Source organism: Cupressus sempervirens, chromosome 9, assembly GCF_028749045.1.
Source record: "Cupressus sempervirens isolate cs-2001-9-10 chromosome 9, ASM2874904v1, whole genome shotgun sequence".
Classification (NCBI taxonomy): domain Eukaryota; kingdom Viridiplantae; phylum Streptophyta; class Pinopsida; order Cupressales; family Cupressaceae; genus Cupressus; species Cupressus sempervirens.
The window spans coordinates 689,930,298-689,952,864 of NC_143126.1; the positions used below are offsets into that span (position 1 = coordinate 689,930,298).

The following is a 22,567-nucleotide window of genomic DNA, read 5'->3' on the forward strand; positions in this document are numbered from 1 at the left end:
TTGTGCATGCAAAAATCTCCTTGATTATTAATACATTCCCTTTTCACTCATAGAAAGTTTAGGGTTTGTCCTCCTTAAGAATACCTAGGCGACTTAGGGTTAGGTGTAAATTAATAGCTATGATTCACCCATTTTTCTGCTTAGACCTTCCTTTTACCTAATTGGATGCATGTAATGCATAGAGATTCCAACTTAAGATTTATCCTTATCACCAAAATATCATAATTCAATTTGTAAGTCAGCTCAAAAATGGTTTACATGGTAGTTTGTGACAACACAAACAACTATGACAAAACTATGTTACTCATTATCTAAAGTCCCTAGTGCTTGACATATATTGATCTCAATACTATGACTCAACATCTGAATAACTAAGTATGCACTACTTGCTCGGCTCTTGAATCATTCGACATATACTATCTACTCAACACTTGAGTGACTCAGTACATGAGTGACTTGGCACTCACTATTGACTTAGCATGCTCTAGCTTATACATGTTGTGCTCGACATATACTACTTGTTCAATATGAACTAAGTAAAGTGTATAGACACTCACTTGTCAAAACCAATATGAGACCAAAAATCTCCCCCTTTTACATGAGTGTCAAAAACACTTGGTCATGCATTAGTACTTTTATTCTTATGAGCATAACATAGCTATTCAACTTTTGTACAAAATTTAAAAAATTATACCTCAAAATTTTTATAACTCCCCCTAAGTTATTCTATCTATTTCTATAACAAAATTTCTCTTGATGAATAGATTTTCCTCAACTGATACTCTTTTTTTGGCTCTTTCTATACTCACTCCCCCTTTGCTCTTCCTCTCCCATGCTTGCTCCCCATGCTCTTACTCCCCCCTTTTGACATTGATTTCAATTGGTTATACACTAATAGAGTGTTTATCTAAGAAAGATTTATGGACCTCAAGAATAATCTTAAGAGTAACATACCAATTGTCACAAGCTACCTCCAAAGACTTAATTTGGATGGCCAGCTCAACAACAAGGTGCACTAGGCCATCTAATGTAGAAAGATTGGGGTCTTTCTTCATAAGAGTTTCTACATAGCCTAATTCCTTCTACAAAATCTCCATGTGAGGAGTCAATGTAGTCTGGGTGCTTATTAGTTTAGCCCTTATGTTGGCTTCATCTACAGATAGTGTTGCTAACTAATTTTGGGTTTGCAATAGGGTCCTAAAATGTTTCTCACTTTTAGCTAGAATCATGGGAAATTTGGTTCTAGATGACTGCATTTGACTTTCCAAGCTTAGGATGCGATTCCTTATTTCTTGTGTGAAATGTGTAGGATTACATAGTTTGGTGTATAGAGAGAAAATGTTCTCTAGTACCTTCTTTACACTTTCTATCTTAGTTACCAATGCAACTTGTGTAAGTTCTATATCACTAGATATCATTTCATTCACTTTATGTTGAAATGTCTTTTTAGACCATTTTTATAATTTTGCATTAGTATCTAGGTCTACAGCACTTACCTTTTCTACTATGTTAGTCAATTGTTCAATAAGCGGTTTTATTTCATTTGGAGTAGGTAGATTGAATGCATCCAAGAAGATGTATTTAATATTAAGAAAAGCTTGCTTTTGCCTATGCTCCCTTGTGAGTAGTTTTTGATGTTTTTTTCCTTGCTAGGACTTCTTGAAGTATACCCATCTTCTCAATTTTTATTGTTGCATAATCATATTTTGGCAAAACAATTTCTTCATCTAGGCTTACATCTCCATATGTTATTACCTCTTCTGTCTTTGATGAACTAGGACTCAAGACTAAGAATTGCAAGTGTTGCATCTATGCTTAGCCTCTGAAGAGTGTGACTAGAAGGAGTGCTAGATATTGGTAATGTTACCAATGTTTGAATTGCTTCTATCTCCTTCAGCTTGGTTATTATATGTGGCTCTTTAGGCTTGTCCTTTTCTGCCTTGTTGACTTTAGTTGTACCTGGATCTTGTGCTATAGGTGCAGTTACATCTACCTAGTTATCTCAACCTTTTTTGGTGCAACTTCTAGTACATTTTTTTAATATTGTACACTAGTGATTGGAGGGATGATTGTAGGTGGTTCTTGTGTTTTCACCTCCTCCCTTGTAGTTTTAGTCACTAATTTATGAAGTTCATCAATACTCACCAATATAGGGTTATTACACAATTTATCCTATAGTGTAGATTGATCAAGTATCTTTTTCAAGTCTTCCTTTGTTAAGAGATTGATGTTCTGAATAGTGAGATTAGAAACATCCTTTACTGTGGTAGTTTTAGTACTTATTATATGTAAAGGGCTAACATTTGGAATTTGTGTATCTTGTACATTGTTCTTGTTTCTGCTCTTTCTTAGCTATTGCCTGATCATCTACATTCATCTTAGTATCTCCCTCAACTATGCCTTCATTATTATCATCATCTTCATCATCTTTAACCTCAATAGGTTCTTATTCTCCTACTTTGACTATGGTTAGCCCATATGTAATTTTCCACATTTGTGTGGCCTTCTTTACAACATCTTCTATATTTTTCTGTAATATGCTAAATGCTCTATATTTAGGAATAAATCTAACAGGATATTTCTTTATGGCTTTAGCTATTTGTGCCTTGTTAAGTTATGGTATAACTTGAGCAAGGGATGTCTCCCTAATTTTCCTTTCTAAGTTCAAACAATCATGCCATTAATGATGATTATGCTTATGGATTTGATTGTATATGTTTTTTTATCATCAACATTTTGGATCACATTCTGTGATCCATCATCAGGATGAGAGAATGATGTAAAATGTATGCAGACCAACCAAGCCAAGTGGAATAAAAAGGAGAGAATGGAGAAGGAGCACACACCATGAGAAGAAAAAGAAAGAGATGAGAGTAAATATTAAAAAACTTCTAAACTAGTGATTAGAATAAGAGAAGAGCAAAAAATAAGAGAGAAAGAGAGAAAAGATACCACCAAGAGGGTGAAATATATCAGTTAGGGAACAAAATGAAAGAACAAACAAATGAAAAAGGGGGGGGGGAACAAAATATAGAATTATAAAATATATAAAAATAAAGAAAGAGACCAAAACCAATGACTAATAAAAATAACTATAACCACACCTATATACCTAAGTCCTAAATCTATTTAAAAATACCTAATGAGAAAGAAAATAAAGGAGGTAATGTAATTAAATCAATGCCAAAACTAAAAGACAAATATATGTGAATGAATAAGTAATGTATTACTATATCACAAATTATAACATTTATTAGTGAAAAATATAAAAAGCATTATATGCAAAAGAATGAAAAAGAAACAAAAGAAGAAAGGAGGGACGCAAAGAAAAACTATAAAGGAAAGGAAATATATATATAAATAAATAAAAATAAAAATGTGTATATATATATATATATATAAACAATAATAAATTTAAAAAAAAATATACATATATACAAATGAGAGAAAAAATATTTAAAAAATAAAAATAAATAAATAAATAAATAAATATACATATATATACAAATGAGAGAAAAAATATATAAACAAAAATAAATAAATAAAAATAAAAATAAATAAATATACATATATATACAAATGTGAGAAAAAGCACTTGTGTGTGTGTGTGTGTGTGTGTGTGTGTGAGAGTGACTACCAAAAAAAAAGAACAAAAGCCCAACCCAGAACAAGAGAAATGAAATGATAAGTGAAAAAAAATAAAAAATAAAACAAGTGAAATATACACAAGTAAGAACGAGAGACAATAAAAGAAAGGGGATGTAATAAAGAGGAAGGCTATATATATACCTCAACAGATGAGACCCAAGTTAAAGCAATATAAATAAATCTATATAAATATATTTATATTGCTTTAACTATTGCTTTAACTTGGGTCTCATCCATTGAGGTATACACACACACACATGCACACACACACACATACACACGCACATGCACATGCACATGCACACGCACATGCACATGCACACGCACACGCACATGCACATGAACACACACACACACACACACACACACACACACACACACACACACACACACACACACACACACACAAACACACATATTTTCCCTTCCTCTTTATTATATCTTCCTTTTTTTATTGTCTCTCATTCTTACTTGTGTATATTTCATTTGTTATATTATTATTTTTATTTTCACTTATCATTTTATTTCTTTCATTCTAGGTTGGGCTTTTTATTTTATTTTTATTTTGCAGTCACTCTCATATATATATAGTGAGGCCTCACCCAATCCGTCATAGTACCAATGAGATAATTGCATTACGGTGATTTTAATCCTATGTTTTGATACACTTTTGAGACTGTAGGGTCATGCCATTTTAATATTTGCATTTTGATGATTCACAATTACTTCTGCATATTATGACCTAATTGATGCGTTTATTGATTCTATTCATGTTTTAAGCTATTGACATTGCTTTAATAGAAATTGAATGGTAGAAATGCTTGTAATGTAAGAAGGTAATGTTACAGTGGAAATTAGAGTTAAAAGATAAATTTGGTTATGCATTGAGACCTAACCTGCATACCTAGGGATTCAATAGTTGTGGAGTTAGCATCTTGTTGCAATGATAAAAAAAACAGACTATGAAGTTATTCAAAATATTAAATTTACGATGTTATGTTTGATGTTATAGTATTTTGAGCATTTTACATGGAAATTATTAGAAAAAGTAATTTAATTAAAAGAAATGAAGTATGGAACTCAAATGTTGAATGTGATATGTAAGAAAGGGAAAGTTAATTTGAGATGATGAAATATATGCAAGCCTAATGTTGAATGAGATAATGATTTATTTTACATATGCTTATATGATTTTCTTGGACTATTGACACTCGAGTTTAGTGTGCAGGAATTTGATCATGGGTTTAAAGGGGAATTAAGGCTCAAACTACTACAAACATGATATAGCCAAGGTTGAATCAGTGGAAAAGATTCAAACCTCATTGTAATGTGTTTTATTTCGTATATCTGAATTGTATGTGTGTGTAGTAGCCTAGTTCATGTATTATTGTAAGACAAGTCATTTATAATGTAATGTGATATTTTGTGTGTGTCACTTGACACTTGTGTTGTCCTTATGGAGATGCCATGTCATTCACGGTTTGTCAAGAAGAAACTGAACCTAAACCTAACCCCGATGAAGAACCCAAGTTAACTCCACATAGAAAAATGCCATGAGGAGTCTCAATCAAAGGAAATTCGAATTTGGACTTGGCTAGGGTTTTTAGGGGTCATTAGGTGGTCCCTAAGTGTCTTTTAGGTGAAAATAAGTTACCCATATGATAGTACATCATGTCAGGGACCTAATTTTGATCATGTGAGTGCCTAGATAGCCTAGGGAGCCCCTTTACCCATGCATTCTTCCATCAATTCGAATTTGGAGTTGTCTTATCTATGTTTCCACTAAGTCAAAAATAGAGAAGTTAGGGGAGACAAGTTTTTAAGAAGAAGTGGTTTAGTGTTTTTGCTAAAAATAGTTAGTAGGAAGGCTTTATTAGAGGGTCTTGGCCAAACTAGTGGGGTGTCTACCCACTCTCTAATTTTAGAGACTATAAGGTTTTGGAGGGAGATGAAGGAAGCTCTACTACAACTATCCTTACCCTAGCTTGAACCAAGGTTGGTATCTCAAACTTGCTTCTTTTCCATTTCTTTCTTTTGGCATAGTTAAACAAATCTGCAAGTGTGGAGTTCATCAATGGAGTATGCATTGCATTGTCAATCTTGTGTTATGAGCTTGTCATTGTGTTGGGAAGAAGTGAATGTGTTTTATGCTTTTGGAGATCCTTTCTTGGTTTTGTTTTGTTGTTCTTCATTGTTCTGTTGTTGTTTCTCGTTGAATGTGAGTGTTGATTGTGATTATGGGTGTGAAGGCTTCACTCACCCTTGGGAGGGTAGAGAAGCCTTGGGTGAAGGGCATAAGTTGGGCTTGAAATTGCAGGTGAGAAAGAAAATTTTGTTTTTACCTCATGATGAGGTTGTTCTTATGGAGCATGGGCTCCATAATGGCCATGAATCTTGTTGTTGGGAGGTATAATGAGGTTTGGTGGATGACAAGAAGATGGTTGTTTTGGAGGCCTTGAGAGGCAATGCAGTGACAATATGGTGTTTATGTTGTGGTGGTTGAGAGGCAAAATGCATTTGCAATATGATACTTATGATGTTAAAATTTCTTCTCCTTGAAGAGCCCACCTTCACCAAACATTTTATGATTCCAATGGTGGATCATTGTGCAAGCCATGGAAGGGTGTTGATTGTGTTTGGTGTTGTGTCTTCATGAAAATTTTTGTGATTTATGTGTGTGTAACCTGGTTCTAGCCTTGTCCCCCTAGCATGGGGGTGGTCTCTTTGAGGCCTATGGTTGGGTGGAAAGCACCCATGGTCCTTGTTGTTTTGTTATGGTGCATATGCAGATTTTGTGCTCAAGGGAGCAATGGAAACAAGCTTGGTATGATCATCTCATGTATGTTTCATGAAGATAAAACTTGTCATTTTTCTTGTAACTGCAATGGAGAACTCTCCATATTGTTCATATGGTTGCAATGAATGATTGCATAGTAGAGAAGAAGGGATATGTCTTCTTTGGAAGGAGATATTGTTTTTCATGGCATCAAATGTTGTATTTGTATAGTTCCTACTCTTTTTGTTTTGTGTATTGAGCTATAAAAGAAAATCTCCATTTGCATATACCACTGTGATGTATGGGTTCATGGGCAAAGAAAATAATTTGGAGTTTCTCATAACTAATTGCATTGTGTTGTAAGAGTCTAGTTTTCAATTGGAATGGAAGGAGTTGTTTACCTTCTCAATAATATATGAGAGAGTTTCTTGTATAGAAAATAGTCATAATAATATTTTGAATAATAGTTTAACATTACATTCGATTTATGGTGGCTCATGTAAGAAGTTAATTGTCTTTCAATGTATATGATTTAATTTTATGATTCACTATTATGAATTGCGATGCAACGAAAGAATCAAGTTCTGAATAGTTCATATATATGTTTAGATGGAGATATATATTGCTTGATAGAAAGTTAACCTCTCATGAGAATGTGTTTATCCTTTGGAAGATTATTAATGGAATATAAACATTTGGGTGATCTAAAACAATGAATCCCTAGCCTACATTGATAATAGAAAACTCATTGATTCATCACCTTGATGGCATAGTAGGAAATACCTCCTCATTGGACTTAGCTTAAAATTCTATAAGAAAGGTTGGCTATAGATGTACATTTTCTTTCTAGAATTTGTATGGAACAAGGAAAAGTAATTCAATCAATATTATAGACTATTAAAATAATAAGGAGAATATTCCCAAGAGTATAGTACATTAAATAATAATAGCTTATTATAAATTTTAAGAGAAACTAATACTTAAACCCTAAGTTGGAAGTGAAGGCTCATATGTGTCATGTGACCTCTGTCACATCTCCTTCAATTAAAATGCATTGAGATATGTTCTAAAACTAGGCCAAGACTATTATAGAACCTAAGTCACCCATTCCCTCAATACTAGGCGCTACCCTAGAAAGCATCACCATGCCAACCAACAAAATCTAGGTAACACAATAAATAAATTTAAACTCTTTTTACACTAGCCCAAGCGCCTATCTTTCTAGGGCTTTGAAATGCATGTGGGGCACCATTCTGACTTTATGTCAGACCCGCTGCTCTAAGTACTAGGTATTTAAGGGAGGAAGCATGCATTAAATGGTAATCATGAAAATAGGTTGGTGATCCCATCCTAGGTGCTCAACTTCAAAGGAGTTGTTTTTCCAACGTAAAACACAAGGGATGTTATAATGTTTTAAAAATCATACCTTGCCCAAGTCGCCCACCTTGGTCTTAGTGCCATGGGATGTAGTAAGTTAGTGAGTTAGGAATAAATACAATTCATTAGTATAGTTAAGTTTTATTGATAGAAAAGAGAATCATTGTAGATTATAATTTAGTTAATGAATTTTTATTGGTAGGAGTTTTTGGTAAGTGGTAGAAAGTTTAGGTTTAATATTAGTTTGAAGGTTGAGAATAGATTTGCATGTTTAGGGAAGAAGGAATTAGTATAGGTGAGTTTAATTTTTTTTGTAGTTTTATATTTTAGTAAATTATTTATTTAATTTCTATTAATTAATTTGTATTTATTTGTTTAGCTATTAAGCCTTGGAGATAGTTAGTTCTCGTTTAGTTAAGATGTTTTGTTAGGATATGTTGTTAATCATATTAATTTTTAGTAAAAGGGGTATTTAGTATATGTGATTTGGATCATTAATGTTAGATTTATAATAGTGTTAGAATACATTTAAAAATTAATTAACTTTGTTATTGGTTGTATTATTTGGTTAAGACTTCTAAGATTATTGTTTGGTGTGATGTTAATTATGGGGTAAGGATAAAGAGGATGGATTGATTTAAAATAATGTAGAATTATTGTTTATGATTTAATTAACTATATTGATTAGATAATATTAGCTTGAATTTAATAAATGTTGTTATATTAGATTTAATAAATATGTTAGTATTTACCTTTAGAGAAATAATTAGTTTTAATTTAAAAGTTAGTATAAACTTTAAATGTTAAGAAAATAATTGGATTAACCTAGAATGAATTGTTAGTTGAACTTTGCAAGGATTATTGTAAGGTAAATGAAAAACTGTATATTTGTTTAAAAGTAAAGTAATAACGAGTGCTCAGTTTTAATGATCTATTCATAACCATTGGTCATAAACTTTTGTGATATTGTTAGGACACTGTTAAGGGAAAAGTATTGAATGTCTTACAATGTACATGTGTTTTAAACTAATTTAAAACTATCAACTTAGTGGGTTTAATTATTAGTATCTTAGAAAAAAAAAAAATTGGTGTGTTTTTGCCTTGAATTTTTGGGCATGACATATATATATATATATATACATACATATATACACAAGTTTTTTTTCTCACATTTGAATATATATGTATATTTATTTATTTTTAACTTTATTTTTATTTATTTATTATTGTTTACATATATACACACACACATATATTTATATATATATTTCATTTCCTTTATAGTTTTTCTTTGCATCTTGCCTTTCTTCTTTTGTTTCTCTTTCATTCTTTTGCATTTAACACTTGTTATATTTTTCACTAATATATGTTATAATTTGTGATATAGTAATACATTACTTATTCACTCACATATAGTTCTCTTTTAGTTTTTGCATTGATTTAATTACATTGCCTTCTTTATTTTCTTTCTTGTTAGGTATTTTTAAATAGATTTAACACTTAGGTATATAGGTGTGGTTATAGTTATTTTTATTAGTCATTGGTTTTGGTCTCTCTCTTTATTTTTTATATATTTTATAATTCTATATTTCGTCCCCCCCCCCCCCCCCCCCCCACCTTTTTCATTGGTTTGTTCTTTCCTTTCCTTTTGTTCTCTAACTATTTCATTTAACCCTCTTGGTGGTATCTTTTCTCTCTTGCTCTCTTATTTTTTGCTCTTCTCTTATTCTAATCACTAGTTTAGAAGTTTTTTTAATATTTACTCTCATCTCTTTCTTTTTCTTCTTCATGGTGCGTGCTCCTTCTCCATTCTCTCCTTTTTATTCCACTTGGCTTGGCTAGTCTACATGCATCTTACATCCTTCTCTCATCCTAGTGATTGATCACAAAGTGTGATCCAAAATGTTGATGATAAAAAAACATACACAATCAAATCCATAAGCATAATAATCATTAGTAATGGATTGTGGAAATCTAATATTAGTAAATAATGCCATTTTTGTTCAACTCTTTTATATAAAATTTTAAGCATGGAGTTGTCAATCTCTAGAGGAGCTTTCTTAAAATTGGCCATCATGGCATATATTGCCTCCTCTACTTAATTCTTTTCAACTTTTCCAAGATTCTCAAATCAATATGAGAAAAATCAAATAGATCTAAATTATTTCTAACATTCCCACATAAGTTGTCTAGATATAAAGATGGATTATAACTCACCACTTGAAATTGACTGATGTCATCAGATTTAGTTCTTTTCTCATTAGTTTTAGCCTAAGCAATATATTATATCCTTGGTTTTTTCTATGCTCCACCTTCTTTCTCTCTAGGCTTGACTTTCTCTTTACCCTTTTGTGCAATGACATGTGTGCTAGACATTGTGGTAGGTGTTATAAGTTTTGGCTAGCTTGATTTAGCAACCCTCTTAGGTCTTGTCACTACTTGTGCCTTAGCCTTTCTCTCCTTCTAACTAGTAGGAATAGGTACTTCCTCGGCTTCTTCTTCCTCAACACCTTCTATAGTTTTTGTTTCTTCCTCTTTCTAATCCTCACCACTAGTACAAAAACAACAATATATTACTAAATAAACTACTAAAAAATGTAGATATGTGACTAATTTTGATCACATGACCAATGGTAGTTTATTGCCAGACATTTATCTTCGAACCAAATTTATGACTAAACTATTTTAATCATTGATTTAGTCATTTCTTGTTGTTAGTTGGTAGTTTATCTAGTAGTTTATGTGGTAATTCTGGTAGTATATCTGGTAGTTGATTTGATAGTTTATTTAGCAGTTTATTTGGTAGTATATTTTGTAGTTTATGTGGTGGTTTATGTGGTAATTTTGGTAGTATATCTAGTAATTGATTTGATAGTTTATTTAGTAGCATATTTGATATTTTATTTGGTAGTTTATTTAATCATTAATTTAATCATATTAGGGTACAACAGAATTGAACCACCATCCTCCTACTTGTAAAGCAGGTGCTCTTCCATTGAGCTAGTAACCTTTAAAGAATAGTGATGTTATTAAATGCATAATATAAAGATCAAGAGAATTTTTTCATTATCAAATTCATTACACGTGACTTGTTCCCCTTATTATAATATAAAGTCCTGGAACAAAAAAAGAAAAAACTTAATAGTAGTAGTTAAGTATAAAAAACCAACCAATTCATTTCATAACCAACATTAGCATTTCCCAGATTGTGAAATAGTTTATTTAGTAAATTATTAAGTGTTTATGCAGACAATCTTCATGGCACCACCTTCTTTCCTAAATACTATTCACCCATTTGTTAGCCTAGCCTTCTTTCTTGATCATTGTTATGGTGGTCATATTCTTCTAAATGGCATCTTAGAGGTACAAATACAAATACAATGCTTCTTATTTTATAGAGCCATGGCTTAAAAAGGAATTACACAACCAATTTGAAATGCTTCCACACAATATTCAACTAGTTCAATTCTTGGTGGAATAATAAACAAACACTTAAACACCCAACATAAATTTGATCAATAGCAATCATGCGATTATGGAAGGGGAATGATATGCAAAAAATTACATTTATTGTTTTAGAAACACAAAATGTGGGACAAGGTTCCAAGACCTCTTTAAGACACATCCAAACAATTCCCTTTGACACAAATCACATTTCAATCATTGAAAAAAAATCTTATTGTCCACTATGATTAAGGGGTAGGGGGTGGGCAGGGGCACCCCCCCTCCCCCTTATATAAATATCTCAAGCTATTGAGTGACACTATGGTATCTATTGATAGCTAAATGTGGATTCTTTGATGATCAATTTCTGAGTTTGGAATAATGAAATGTAAATATCTTGTACTTACAAAATATTTTGTCTATCCATATTGCAATCGAGTACTTCCTTACTCTATTGACCCAATCATGTATTGTTGATACATTGCAAATTAGATTAGACGGATGTACTTAATATTCCTAATGAAATTTTTTTTTTCTCAGTAGATAAATGTCTCTAATACCTCATTGCCTATAGCATATAGTCATTAAGTGACTAAGGTCTAAATCATCTTCATTTTAAGCCCACTTGAAATATTTGGGTTATTAAAACATTCTCAATTGAACATTCACTTGCAATTGTTAAAAATAACTAAGATCAACTAGGAAAAACCATCACCTACAACTTTATGATTTGTATCAATTCTCATAATTCCCCTAATGTTAAATGCAATCTTTTATAAAGAAATCTAAGTTATGGGGTTTAGTTTTCATAAGAAGACATGGAAGTTTCCCTTTCTTGTTCATGAAATTTCTCATATTATTTGCTAATCCTTTAATTTTTTGAAGTTGATATGAAATCACAGTAAGTCTTGGAAATATTACAAAGCCCATCCAATAATTTACATTAAATTTATTTATGATGTTGTATCTTTACATGTGATCCAAATCTAATATGTGTCGTTCCTGCCCAATGCTGAGAGAATATGTTAGTTCCATGCAATCAATTCAAAGGAATTGTTTAGGTGTGCAATCCCATCATCAACAAAAATCAATGCATTTATATTGACAAATCAGATTCCATATCATTACCATTTGGTTGTTCTCTCTATAACAAAATGTTTGCTTGTGAATTTCATGAATGCCTTTTCTTGTTTAACCATTGACTTGTCCAGCAATTTTATAAATGGAGAATTTATTTATTTTAATAAGCCCATTATAAATAATTTTCTATTTAACCAATGGTCAGGCTTTTGATTTATTTTACCATTGTAGGGTGGATTTGATATGATTTGTAGTGGCCATGACAAAATTGAGACTCTTGAACAGGTGTGCATTAATCAATCATGTTGTTTCTATATATTGTATGGAGCTTATCAACTAATTAGCATGTCACATTGAAATAATATGATTGATTAGCTTATCCTTTCATGGTTCCATAGGATCACTTTAGTTATAGTAACAACTATTGTAGTGTTTGAACTTAGGTTAAGGCAATTATTCAATTCTAAAAAATGCATACTTGATATAACTCAGCTTAAGCAAGAAGAGGAGACAACATTGAAGCTTGGTTTAGATGGCCTTGTTGTCATTGGTGTCGATGATTCAAATACAAGTGCATGCCTTCCTATAGAACATTTTAGGTACTGAATGAAAATTCCAAAAGCCATTTTCTTGACTACAGGCTTGTACACTTTATGGGCCCTAGAAGAAAACTTGTGTTTGTGCACATACATGTAAACAAAAAACATATTATTTTTAGCTAAAGAGCATGTGGAATTTCAGTAAAGCACACAAAAAATATGCTTCTATTTCATTAAAGAATATACAGGTTTTAAAAGAACATGATCCATATGGTCAAAATCTTCAAGAAATAGCTTATTTTCATGGTAGGAATAATACCTAAAAGATGACCTTTTTGAATTGTAAAAGTCTTCTATACTTGCATTTATGAAGTTGGTCTCTATAAATTCTTAATTTAAATATGATCCTATTGTTCATCTGGTGTTCACAGAGCGAAAAACATTAGAACATAGGTACTTGGTTGTTCAAAGACAATCATCTCAAGTGCAAGGAAGTTCCAACAAGTTTTGGAAAAATAGTCTACCGCATCATCTTTGACCACTCAAATGCCAATATAGGACCTAATAATGCTAAAGTCAATGTAGAATCGAATACAAGGAAAACTAGACCAAGCTTGCCAATCCTAGAATGAAAGTTAGGTGTACTTCCATAGGAATCTGAATATGCAAGAATTATGAATGTTTGGTGCTGGAAGGGTCTCTAATGCCAAGTCAAAGTCATGTAGAGAGTAATGCTTTTTATACTACTACAACAACAATGTCATCCATCATACAAGCTTTCCTGCCTAATCCAAGGATGTGACATTAAGGTTATGTGATGTTGAGGTTATGTAGTAGTTAGTGAGTGGTTGGAAATCATAGTCAAGAAGTGACCTCAGAAATTGCCATATTAATTCTTTAAATCCTTACTATGCTCAATAGCTTTTTAATAGTTTTTTCTTACATGTCATGAATGAGTTGTTTTGTGACAAAATTTATAATGCTTATTTTTTAGTACGGAAGTTTTTGAAAGACTTGAACATAATTATAATTGTAAATATTCTTCCAACCTTGAATCAAAAAAGGCTTGCCTTAAAAATTGTATATTATGAATAAACTAATACAATTTGTAGTATGCAGAAGTTTAGGAAGGCTTAAACGATGGATTGCAATTCATCTTTAAACAGGTTCCACCTTTCACCTTCAGACAGTGGACTAATTTGTAACTTGAAAGATTAAGATTCATCGATACATAAGTTTTCAACACATACAAAAAGCTTGATACTCATGCAGAATAATGGGAAACTCAATGGTTGATTTAGGAAAAAGATAAGCCTTTCCTAGCCAGGGTAAAATTATGAGATATGTGCATGCCACCAACATGTTGATTCTTGTTCCATTCTTGTTTTGTGATTGTAATCAAATACTACCCTATTAGAAAACCTTCATCACCATTTGTGAACCAAAATATATTTTACGTGATTATAATTTTAATTGCAATTATAAATTTACACAAAAACCACCAAAGCGGGAATTCTTGTGAAGCCCAAAATCATCTTGGAAAAGATTGCTTTGCATTAAATGTGAATGTGTCTAAGACAAAAGAGAAAATATTTTCTTCTAGATAACTAAAATCATCAAATAATTTAATTTGTATCCCAATTCGCCAGTAATAAGAAGAGATCCTCCTAAAGAATTTGGGTCAACTTAAATAATTAATAAGTTCCATGCACTCGAACACTAAAATAAGGAATCCCCACTATTTAAATTGGATCATTTATGCATAAATATAAATCAACACTAAAAATAGAGGAATCAAAATTAGGATTAAAGTTTAGAATGACTGAACTTACATTGATTCTCAACTACATATTTCCACTTGTAGGCAATTCCTTATGAGACCTCTTTAGATGATTGAGAAGTGAAGACAATGAGGAGCTAGTTTTTTTTGTGACTATGCCATTTATAGTGGGCCAATCCTCACCATTTTGGGGCATTCCTAAAATTGAAAACCAGTAATTTATTAGTCCAACAACATTAAAGACTTTGTTTAGGCTTTTGGGGGCTTTGACATAGTCTTCAATGAATATTGTGATGATTTTAGATGGATTGGCTGCCCAAGTTGCCACAATCTCTTTCAATGTATTGATGTCAGGCATCTCTAAAAGTTAGACTTAGTTAAGACAAAGAGGAGTCCAAAATATATTTTCTATAGAAACATCAGATATTGTAAAATATAAAAATAAGTAAATTTTTGAAGTTGTTTCCTCTACAATTACAACAAAACTTCTCTTCTTCCTAAATAATGAATTTGAGTTCTAATTGAATTTGGTTCCTATAGTTGAGAAAAATTTCTTGCATCATCCATGATACCAGCTTTTGTATTATAGTATATCCATCAAAAATGTCAAAAGCTAGAATGAAAATTTCAAATGATCTATCCTTAGTCCTTACAAAAAAAATAAAATGGTAATCTAATACGAACAGGTGGACCAAATTCAAAACTAGGAATGTGAAGGAATACGAAGGAATTTTAAGCTAATAAGAGGTACTTAACGTCCTCTACTAAGAGAAAGGAAACAAAAAAATTGAGAGTCTATCATGTCATGTTAGAGTGGTACATGATAACAAGCTGATTCAAATAGAAATATAATAATGACATGTATCATTGATGTTCTATGTTTATAAGCAGAAGCAAAAGTAGTTGTAGTGCTAATTCATTATATGTTGTAAGGAGAGATGCTTCATCTTCCGCCTTTGATGCATTCTTGAAAATTATGATTTTCCAAAACATGCATTCATAGTTAATTAAGGATGGAGATTGTTCAATAGAAATAGGAAGGAGACAATATAGCATTTACCAGAGTTGAAGTGGTGGTCATGCATGCAGAGGGTTGTCCTGCAAATTGGGCTGAGTCAACTGCAGATAGAAAACAACACGAGAGGCCTGCATTTTCAGCTGTATATTCATGTTGTAATAGTAGTGAGACACATTTCTGCTGGACTGTGCTTCCCCTTCATATTTAGAGAGCAATCCTATTGTAAACTCCCCTTCCACTGCTGCTTGCTTAGTCACTAGTCTAGAACATTTGAATTGGAGCATTTAGGCACCTCAAGAATTCCTTGCTAACTCACCTTTCTCCTATATAACCATGGTGTATTTTCATCCTAGAAGATTTTTACAAAGTTTATTCTACATAAAAAATAATGCATTTGTTTCCTCATAATTGTAGCTCATATTAGGCCTGGCTCTAGCTTGGTTGAGTGGAAATCTACCTAGCCTGATGAACAATTCAAATAAGAACTTTGAAAATAGAGAACAAAGGGCACATGCATAGCCATGCAAAATGGCACACAACTTCTTACACATCATCACCTCCTTGCCACTACTGGGCACATCCACACCTCACTTTCATAATTTCTAAGAAATTTTCTATGCTAAAAAATAAAAAAACCACTGGGAATAAAGCCACCCACCAATAGGAAATAAGGAATATTGAGCCTTAAAACTACAATTAATCAACAAAATTAAGTAGAAGCCAATTTTGTGGGAATGTTTTTGAGTTTTCACAATTTCTTGGGCAAGAATTAATGCAAAAAGTTACCTAAAATGTAAAACCCCGCTTTAGGCTGCTGGGACTAACAACATGTATACTTCTATCTTCTAGCCCTCTCAACTACATCTATGAGCTTTATTAATCAAATGGAAAGAAAGAAAGATTTGAATAATGTTTATGAGGCTAAAGTAGCCTGTTGCACCTAGTAGCTAGCACACACCTCAAAAAGGAGGAACACAACTTAAGAAAGTTGTAACTTCTTGATTAGTAGTTTTATAATCAATTTTGCCAAATTGGTTTTTCATGCAATAAATATTTTTATTCTCTATTGCACCTTTACTATTTCTTTAGGTGACTCTTGATATAAATATTATATCTTTGACATAAATTTTGTGAAAGGATGGAAAAATGAATGATTTGGATGTTGACATGATACAAGTAGGAAGAAACATAAGGCAATCTATAGGAACATGTGGATTGCACTACTGAACTCAAGTGACCTAAACACTTTTCTCCATATTGGTGATGTTAAAAAAGTAATTGTGAGTCATGTTTGTATAAATAACATTAATGGGAAAATAAAATCATTTAATAAGAGTATGAATAGAGTTGTCAAATATCTATTCTTGGAGATGACTCTGTATAAAGCCTAGATCTTGGTATGGCCTAAACTATTATATCCCCTGGTGTACAACCCATTTACTATTTTAAAATAGATGGAACACAATCAAGCTTGTAATATGATCCATGAGCTTAGCTTAGAATTATGAGCTTAATTGGAAACATAATAGACATAAATAAGAATGTCATCTTTGACTTTAGCTACCAACTTGAAAAGATCTATCATTAAAAGCACTGAAGGTTTAGACCTAATAGCTATTAAAGAAGAGATAAGTTATGAATAATTGATAATCTAGTTTGTTCCATGACCTATCCTTCTCTAACTTTCTTAAATGACATTTCAACAAACCTGAAATTTGTAACAAGCCAACTCATAACCCAAATTTTAAAACTATAAAATAAAAACCAATCATAATAGTTTTTAAAAAATGTACAATTTTTGTTTCTCATTTTGCTGTAGAGAAAATTGAAATTGGCCACTAATAAACTTATAGTCTGAATGAAGGTCATAAAACTATGAAGAAAAATGAATATAAAAAGAGAGGCAACTAATTTATTCCTTGAGGAATATATATTTCAAAAATTTTACAATATAAAAGAGAAATTGAAGATAAAATATTTACATTTTGATGTTGAGAAGGTTTGCATATGCAAGGACCCTCGCTGACTCCACATGGGTGGGTTGCGATGGCCTTTCTACCTTATTAGTGCCAAACATTACTAATTTTCCACCACTACAAGGGCCTTATTGCTCTACTAGGTGTGAGAATTGTTGGGCATTCATTTTGCATGAGGTCAATGGCAAGAATCCATAGTGTAATTCCTCTCTTGAAAAGAAAATCTTTTAAAGGACCCACTCCAAGGTTCAGTGTTTGTCTTGTGATGTACCAATATATGCTCAGTAGAAGATAAATGTGAATGTTCACAAGGAGGCCTTTGCTAGTTCCAAAAATTCTTTTACCTTGGAATCAAGTAAAATATATTCTCTGTCTCAAAATATCACACCAAAAGAACAATATTTTTTGTATTTCCTATTTTTCAATGAATGCAACTCTAACAATGCAGCTACTATGAGGTCCTATTCTAATAGGGGGGTTAGAAAAGAAAATAATGAAACTGAAAGAAAATAACATGAAATCAAACAACTTGAAAGTGAAATTCCTAAATGGACATAAGCTACAAAACACAACATGCTATGAGTTAAACCTTTGAAGAAATTGGTAGGAAACCAATGAAAATAGGAGTAGCACTTCCTAGAATCCACTGATGCAATTGTCGGTGAGAATCTTTAACAAATTGAATGATGTTTCACTCTTCATCAAATCACAAGGCCATGGAAAGTGCGCTCATGCGAGACAAAAAGCTATGTAGACACAATCAGGTGATCTCTTCTCAAGCTCGTTATGTCAACAGAATTCATATATCTGTAGCAAACACCAAAACTAAAAGATTGCACAACTAGAAACAATGCAATAAACCTTTGGCTCCATCAAAATTTCATGAATAAAATCCATAAAACAATGACACATTTAGGCAAGAATAACTACACTCCAAATGCTAGCACCAAAAGCATAATTTTATTGCATAATAACTACGGGCCTTTTTACATTTTACAATGCGGTATTTATAAGAAATCATCTCCTCAATTTGTGTTGAGAGTGAGAGATATCTTAATGCAATAAAATGCTTTTAAAACATTAAAACAAACTAAATATATACAAACTGGTAATCTAACTGGTTCTTAGAGGGACTCCATCCATATTTTATTCATTAATTGGATGCATGAGCCCTTTACATGTCAAAAACAATGAAAGCATGAGAGAGAAAATAGGAGGAAGCCATCAGTCGAAGTAGAAGTGCATGAAGACACCAAAAATAGAAGTTGCCCCTTCACTTGATGTGTGTCGGTGTTAAACTTTCCATCAGAATGCATTTCCAATTCATGGAAAGTGCTATTTTTGAAACTGGAAGTCAATTGTCAGTGCACCTCTAAATTGCAGAGCTTCATGAAAATGCGGAGCTACAGACCTGTGGAGCTGTGGAGCTACAGACCTCGACTAAGTCAAAAATCTCAAAAATTTTCTAAGTGTCAAAATTGAAATTCTGGCATCTGGGTTTTGTTCATCTTCATCCTAAAGATATATATTTGGATATTTTCCCTTGAATTTCTCTATAATCTCAGTAATCTTAGCAGCTAACATAATCAGATTTCCACAATCCATTAGTATGTGAGCAATGTTTCTGGATTAGATTGTGTGAGTTTTTTTAGCATCAACGTTTCAGATCATACTACATGATCCATCATCAGGACAAGAGAACATCAAAATATGGAATGAGCAGACCAGGACACCACAAGCAGTCCTAAAAGGAGAGGGGGGGGGGGGGGGGGGGAAAGGCACAAAGACCAAGAGGACCAAAAATAAAGACCTAACCACCCAGAGAACCGGTACAAAATAACCAATCACATGAAAAAATGTAGATAATGGGCATAGATGTAAAGGAATTTTTAATATGCATTAAAAAATAAATAACTAAATAAAAATAAGTAGATAAATAAAAAATTAAAAAATTAAGGATTAGCGAGAAAAAAGGAGGAAGCACACGATTATGAAAAAGAATAAGTAACTATAAGACGTTGAAAATACAAAATTACGACTTAAAAATTAAGTATTAAAATAATAATAATAAAAAGAAGGCTCAATCCCTAACCTAAATATATAAAAGAACAAAAAATAAATAAATAAAAGAAAGTGCAAAAAATAAGAACTTATATACAACTATATCTAAAAAATCGAACAAGCCAAAAAATATTACTTTATTATTTTATATCCCCAAGAGAAAGAACAAGAAGAGAAACATTAGAAAGGCCCTAATACCAAAACAAAGAAGCTATACACCAAATAAAAAGCTCAGTAGCAAAAAACCTAAATAAATCTATCGAACCTAAGAACTAAAAAAGCTACTATAAGAAAATGCGTAAATATGCCAAGAGTGCGAAGCAAACGCAACACTGGAACTAACCCAGATTAAAGAAAACGAGCACAAAGAGATAAAAAACAAACCATAAATAAATAAATGAGGATAATAATAAAAAATAAGACATCAAGATGGAAGACCCAAGGCTGAAACCACCAGCACAGGAAAGAGCTCTAGGGTTAGAGCGACACAGAGGGCTAAGACGGAATGCAAAAGGAGTGGAGAGACAACAGGAAGCAACTTGAAAAAAGAACACAGAGAATATGAGGAGGGATGAGCTCGGAGACCACAAGGTGGGGCCAGAATGGGGGAGTGATGGGGGAAGGCTAGGGGACATACCCGAGGGGGCAGGAAAGCTCGAGAAGCGTCAAGGGTGATGTTGAGTCTTAAGCGAGCCCAGGAGAGGTTGCCAAGACGAGCTGATGGACCATCCATCATCTCGATTGAGGTTGATGGGATGATAGTTAATTTCAATAGCTTCCTTAAGTTTTCTTTTGAAGAAGTTATCCTCCTTGGAAAGAATTTTGCCGGCCTCCAGACAAATGTGATGCTTGGTGGCCGAAGAATGCTCAGCAAGGGCAGATTTATGGGTTCTATCATGTCTGATATCTGCACCATGCTCCCGAATTCTGGTACGAAAAGAACGGCCTGTTTCCCCTATGTAAGGGGCCCCACAAGAGCACTCAATCTTGTAGACTCTCGAGTCGAGGAAAGAGTCTTTGGTGTCCTTAAGGGGAGGAACTCGATGACGTAACTGCGAAAGGGGTTTGAAAGCAGTATGAAGACCCTTTTTAGATAAGATCTTGGCCAACTTTTGAGAGATTCCATCAACAAAAGGAAGGGTGGTGAACCGGGGAGGCTGGTTGGATGGAGGACTGAGGGTACATCTAGAAAGAAAGAAGGACTTGGCTCGGTTGATAGCCTCGAAGATCTGCTTGTGAGAATATCCATTTAACATGAATACTTGATGAAGATGAGTGAGCTCTTCATGCAAGTTGTCATCATCACAGATTCTGAAAGCTCTGAGGGCGAGGGTCTTAAGGATGCCAACCTTCTGGCTGGGGTGATGGTGGGAGGATGCGTGCAAGTACAAGTCAGTGTGGGTGGTTTTGCGGTGAACCTTGCGACCGAATGACCCATCAGCCTTTCGGATAAGAAGGACATCTAGGAAAGGCAACTGATAGTCAGATTCGAGCTCTTTGGTGAAGGAAATGTTGGTGACCAAACTGTTGATGTGAGAGTGAAATAGTTCAAGGTTCTCAAGCCCATGTGGCCAACAAACATTAGTGTCATCCACATATCGTTTCCACCATTTGGGTTTGAGGGGGAAGGACTGGATAGCCATCTCCTCAAAATACTCCATGAAGAGGTTGGCGATGACCGGGGAGAGGGGCGAACCCATGGCTACTCCATCGACTTGTTCATAGAAGACATTTTGGAAAGAGAAGAAGGTGGATCTTAAACAAAGCTCAACCAACTCTGCGATCTCATCCCCAACCTTGCGTTTGACAAGATTGATGGAGTCAACAATGGGGACCTTGGAGAAGAGGGAAACCACATCAAAACTAACCAAGATATCGCTAGGTTCCAACTTGGTGTCCTGAATGAATTGGACAAAATGGTTGGAGTCTTTGATGAAAGAGTCAGACTTTCCTAGCAGAGGCGAGATGATCTTGGCAAGGTGGGAGGCCAATAAGTATGTGGGAGAGCCAATGGTATCCACAATTGGTCTTAAAGGGATGCCACGTTTGTGAATTTTCGGAACCCCATAGATGTGAGGGGTCACCTCTTTAGAAGGCAACAATTTTTTCTTTGTTGACTCATCAAAGGAGGACTTGGCCAAACTGGACTTAACTCTCGAAAGGATCAAAGAGCAAGGGTTGTGAGAAAGGATCTTGTAGTTATTCGGATCTGAGAGTAAGTCCAGAACTTTAGACACGTAGTCTTGCCTGTTCATCACAACAGTGGCATTACCTTTGTCCACTTTGGTAATGACAATGTCATTGCTGCGAATTAAGTCATGGAAGGCGTGCATCTCAGAATTGGGGATATTGCGCTTGGGTGGCTTGGCATGCCTCAGGGCCACCGCACATCTTGCCTAATTTCTTCGGCGACATCCGTAGGTAGGCCACTAATGGCATTCTCAATCTCAATCAAAAATTTGACATGAGGGATGGCAATAGGGGTGCAAGAAAAATTGAGACCTCGCTTAAGAAAATTAAAGGACAGCGGGTCAATGTTGGCACTAGATAAATTGACCACGATTTTATTCTCCCAATCGTGAACCATAGAGGTGGAAAGAGGAGAGCTCGGGGGTACAGGCACAATAGGGGGAGTGAACAACAAGACTGAGGAGGGCGAGACATCTCAAAAGGTGAAAGGAGAGGAGGTCTCACTGGGAAGGGAAGGCAAGGAGGACAAAGGGATAGGAGAAGACGACGCAGGCAAGGTCAAACTGGGGCCTAAGGTAGCGGCTGCGGGGGCTACTGACATGAGGTCGGCACATCCTAGGGTGACATGACCTGCACCAATAAGGTGGGGTGGTAGGTGTGAGGGGGACCTCAATCTAT

The 22,567-nt window shown here is 33.7% G+C and overlaps 1 protein-coding gene across 1 annotated transcript; it reads right to left on the reverse strand.

Moving 5' to 3' along the window:
* Positions 1–20,364: 20,364 nt before the first annotated feature.
* Positions 20,365–22,032, reverse strand: LOC149540599 (uncharacterized). The gene has a single exon (XM_089802718.1). It carries the CDS (start codon positions 22,030–22,032, stop codon positions 20,365–20,367), a length of 1,668 nt encoding a protein of 555 aa, XP_089658844.1.
* Positions 22,033–22,567: the final 535 nt, after the last annotated feature.

Excerpts from the sequence above, each read along its gene's own strand:
- LOC149540599 (XM_089802718.1), bottom strand. The coding sequence starts at position 22,032 with ATGCACGCCTTCCATGACTTAATTCGCAGCAATGACATTGTCATTACC.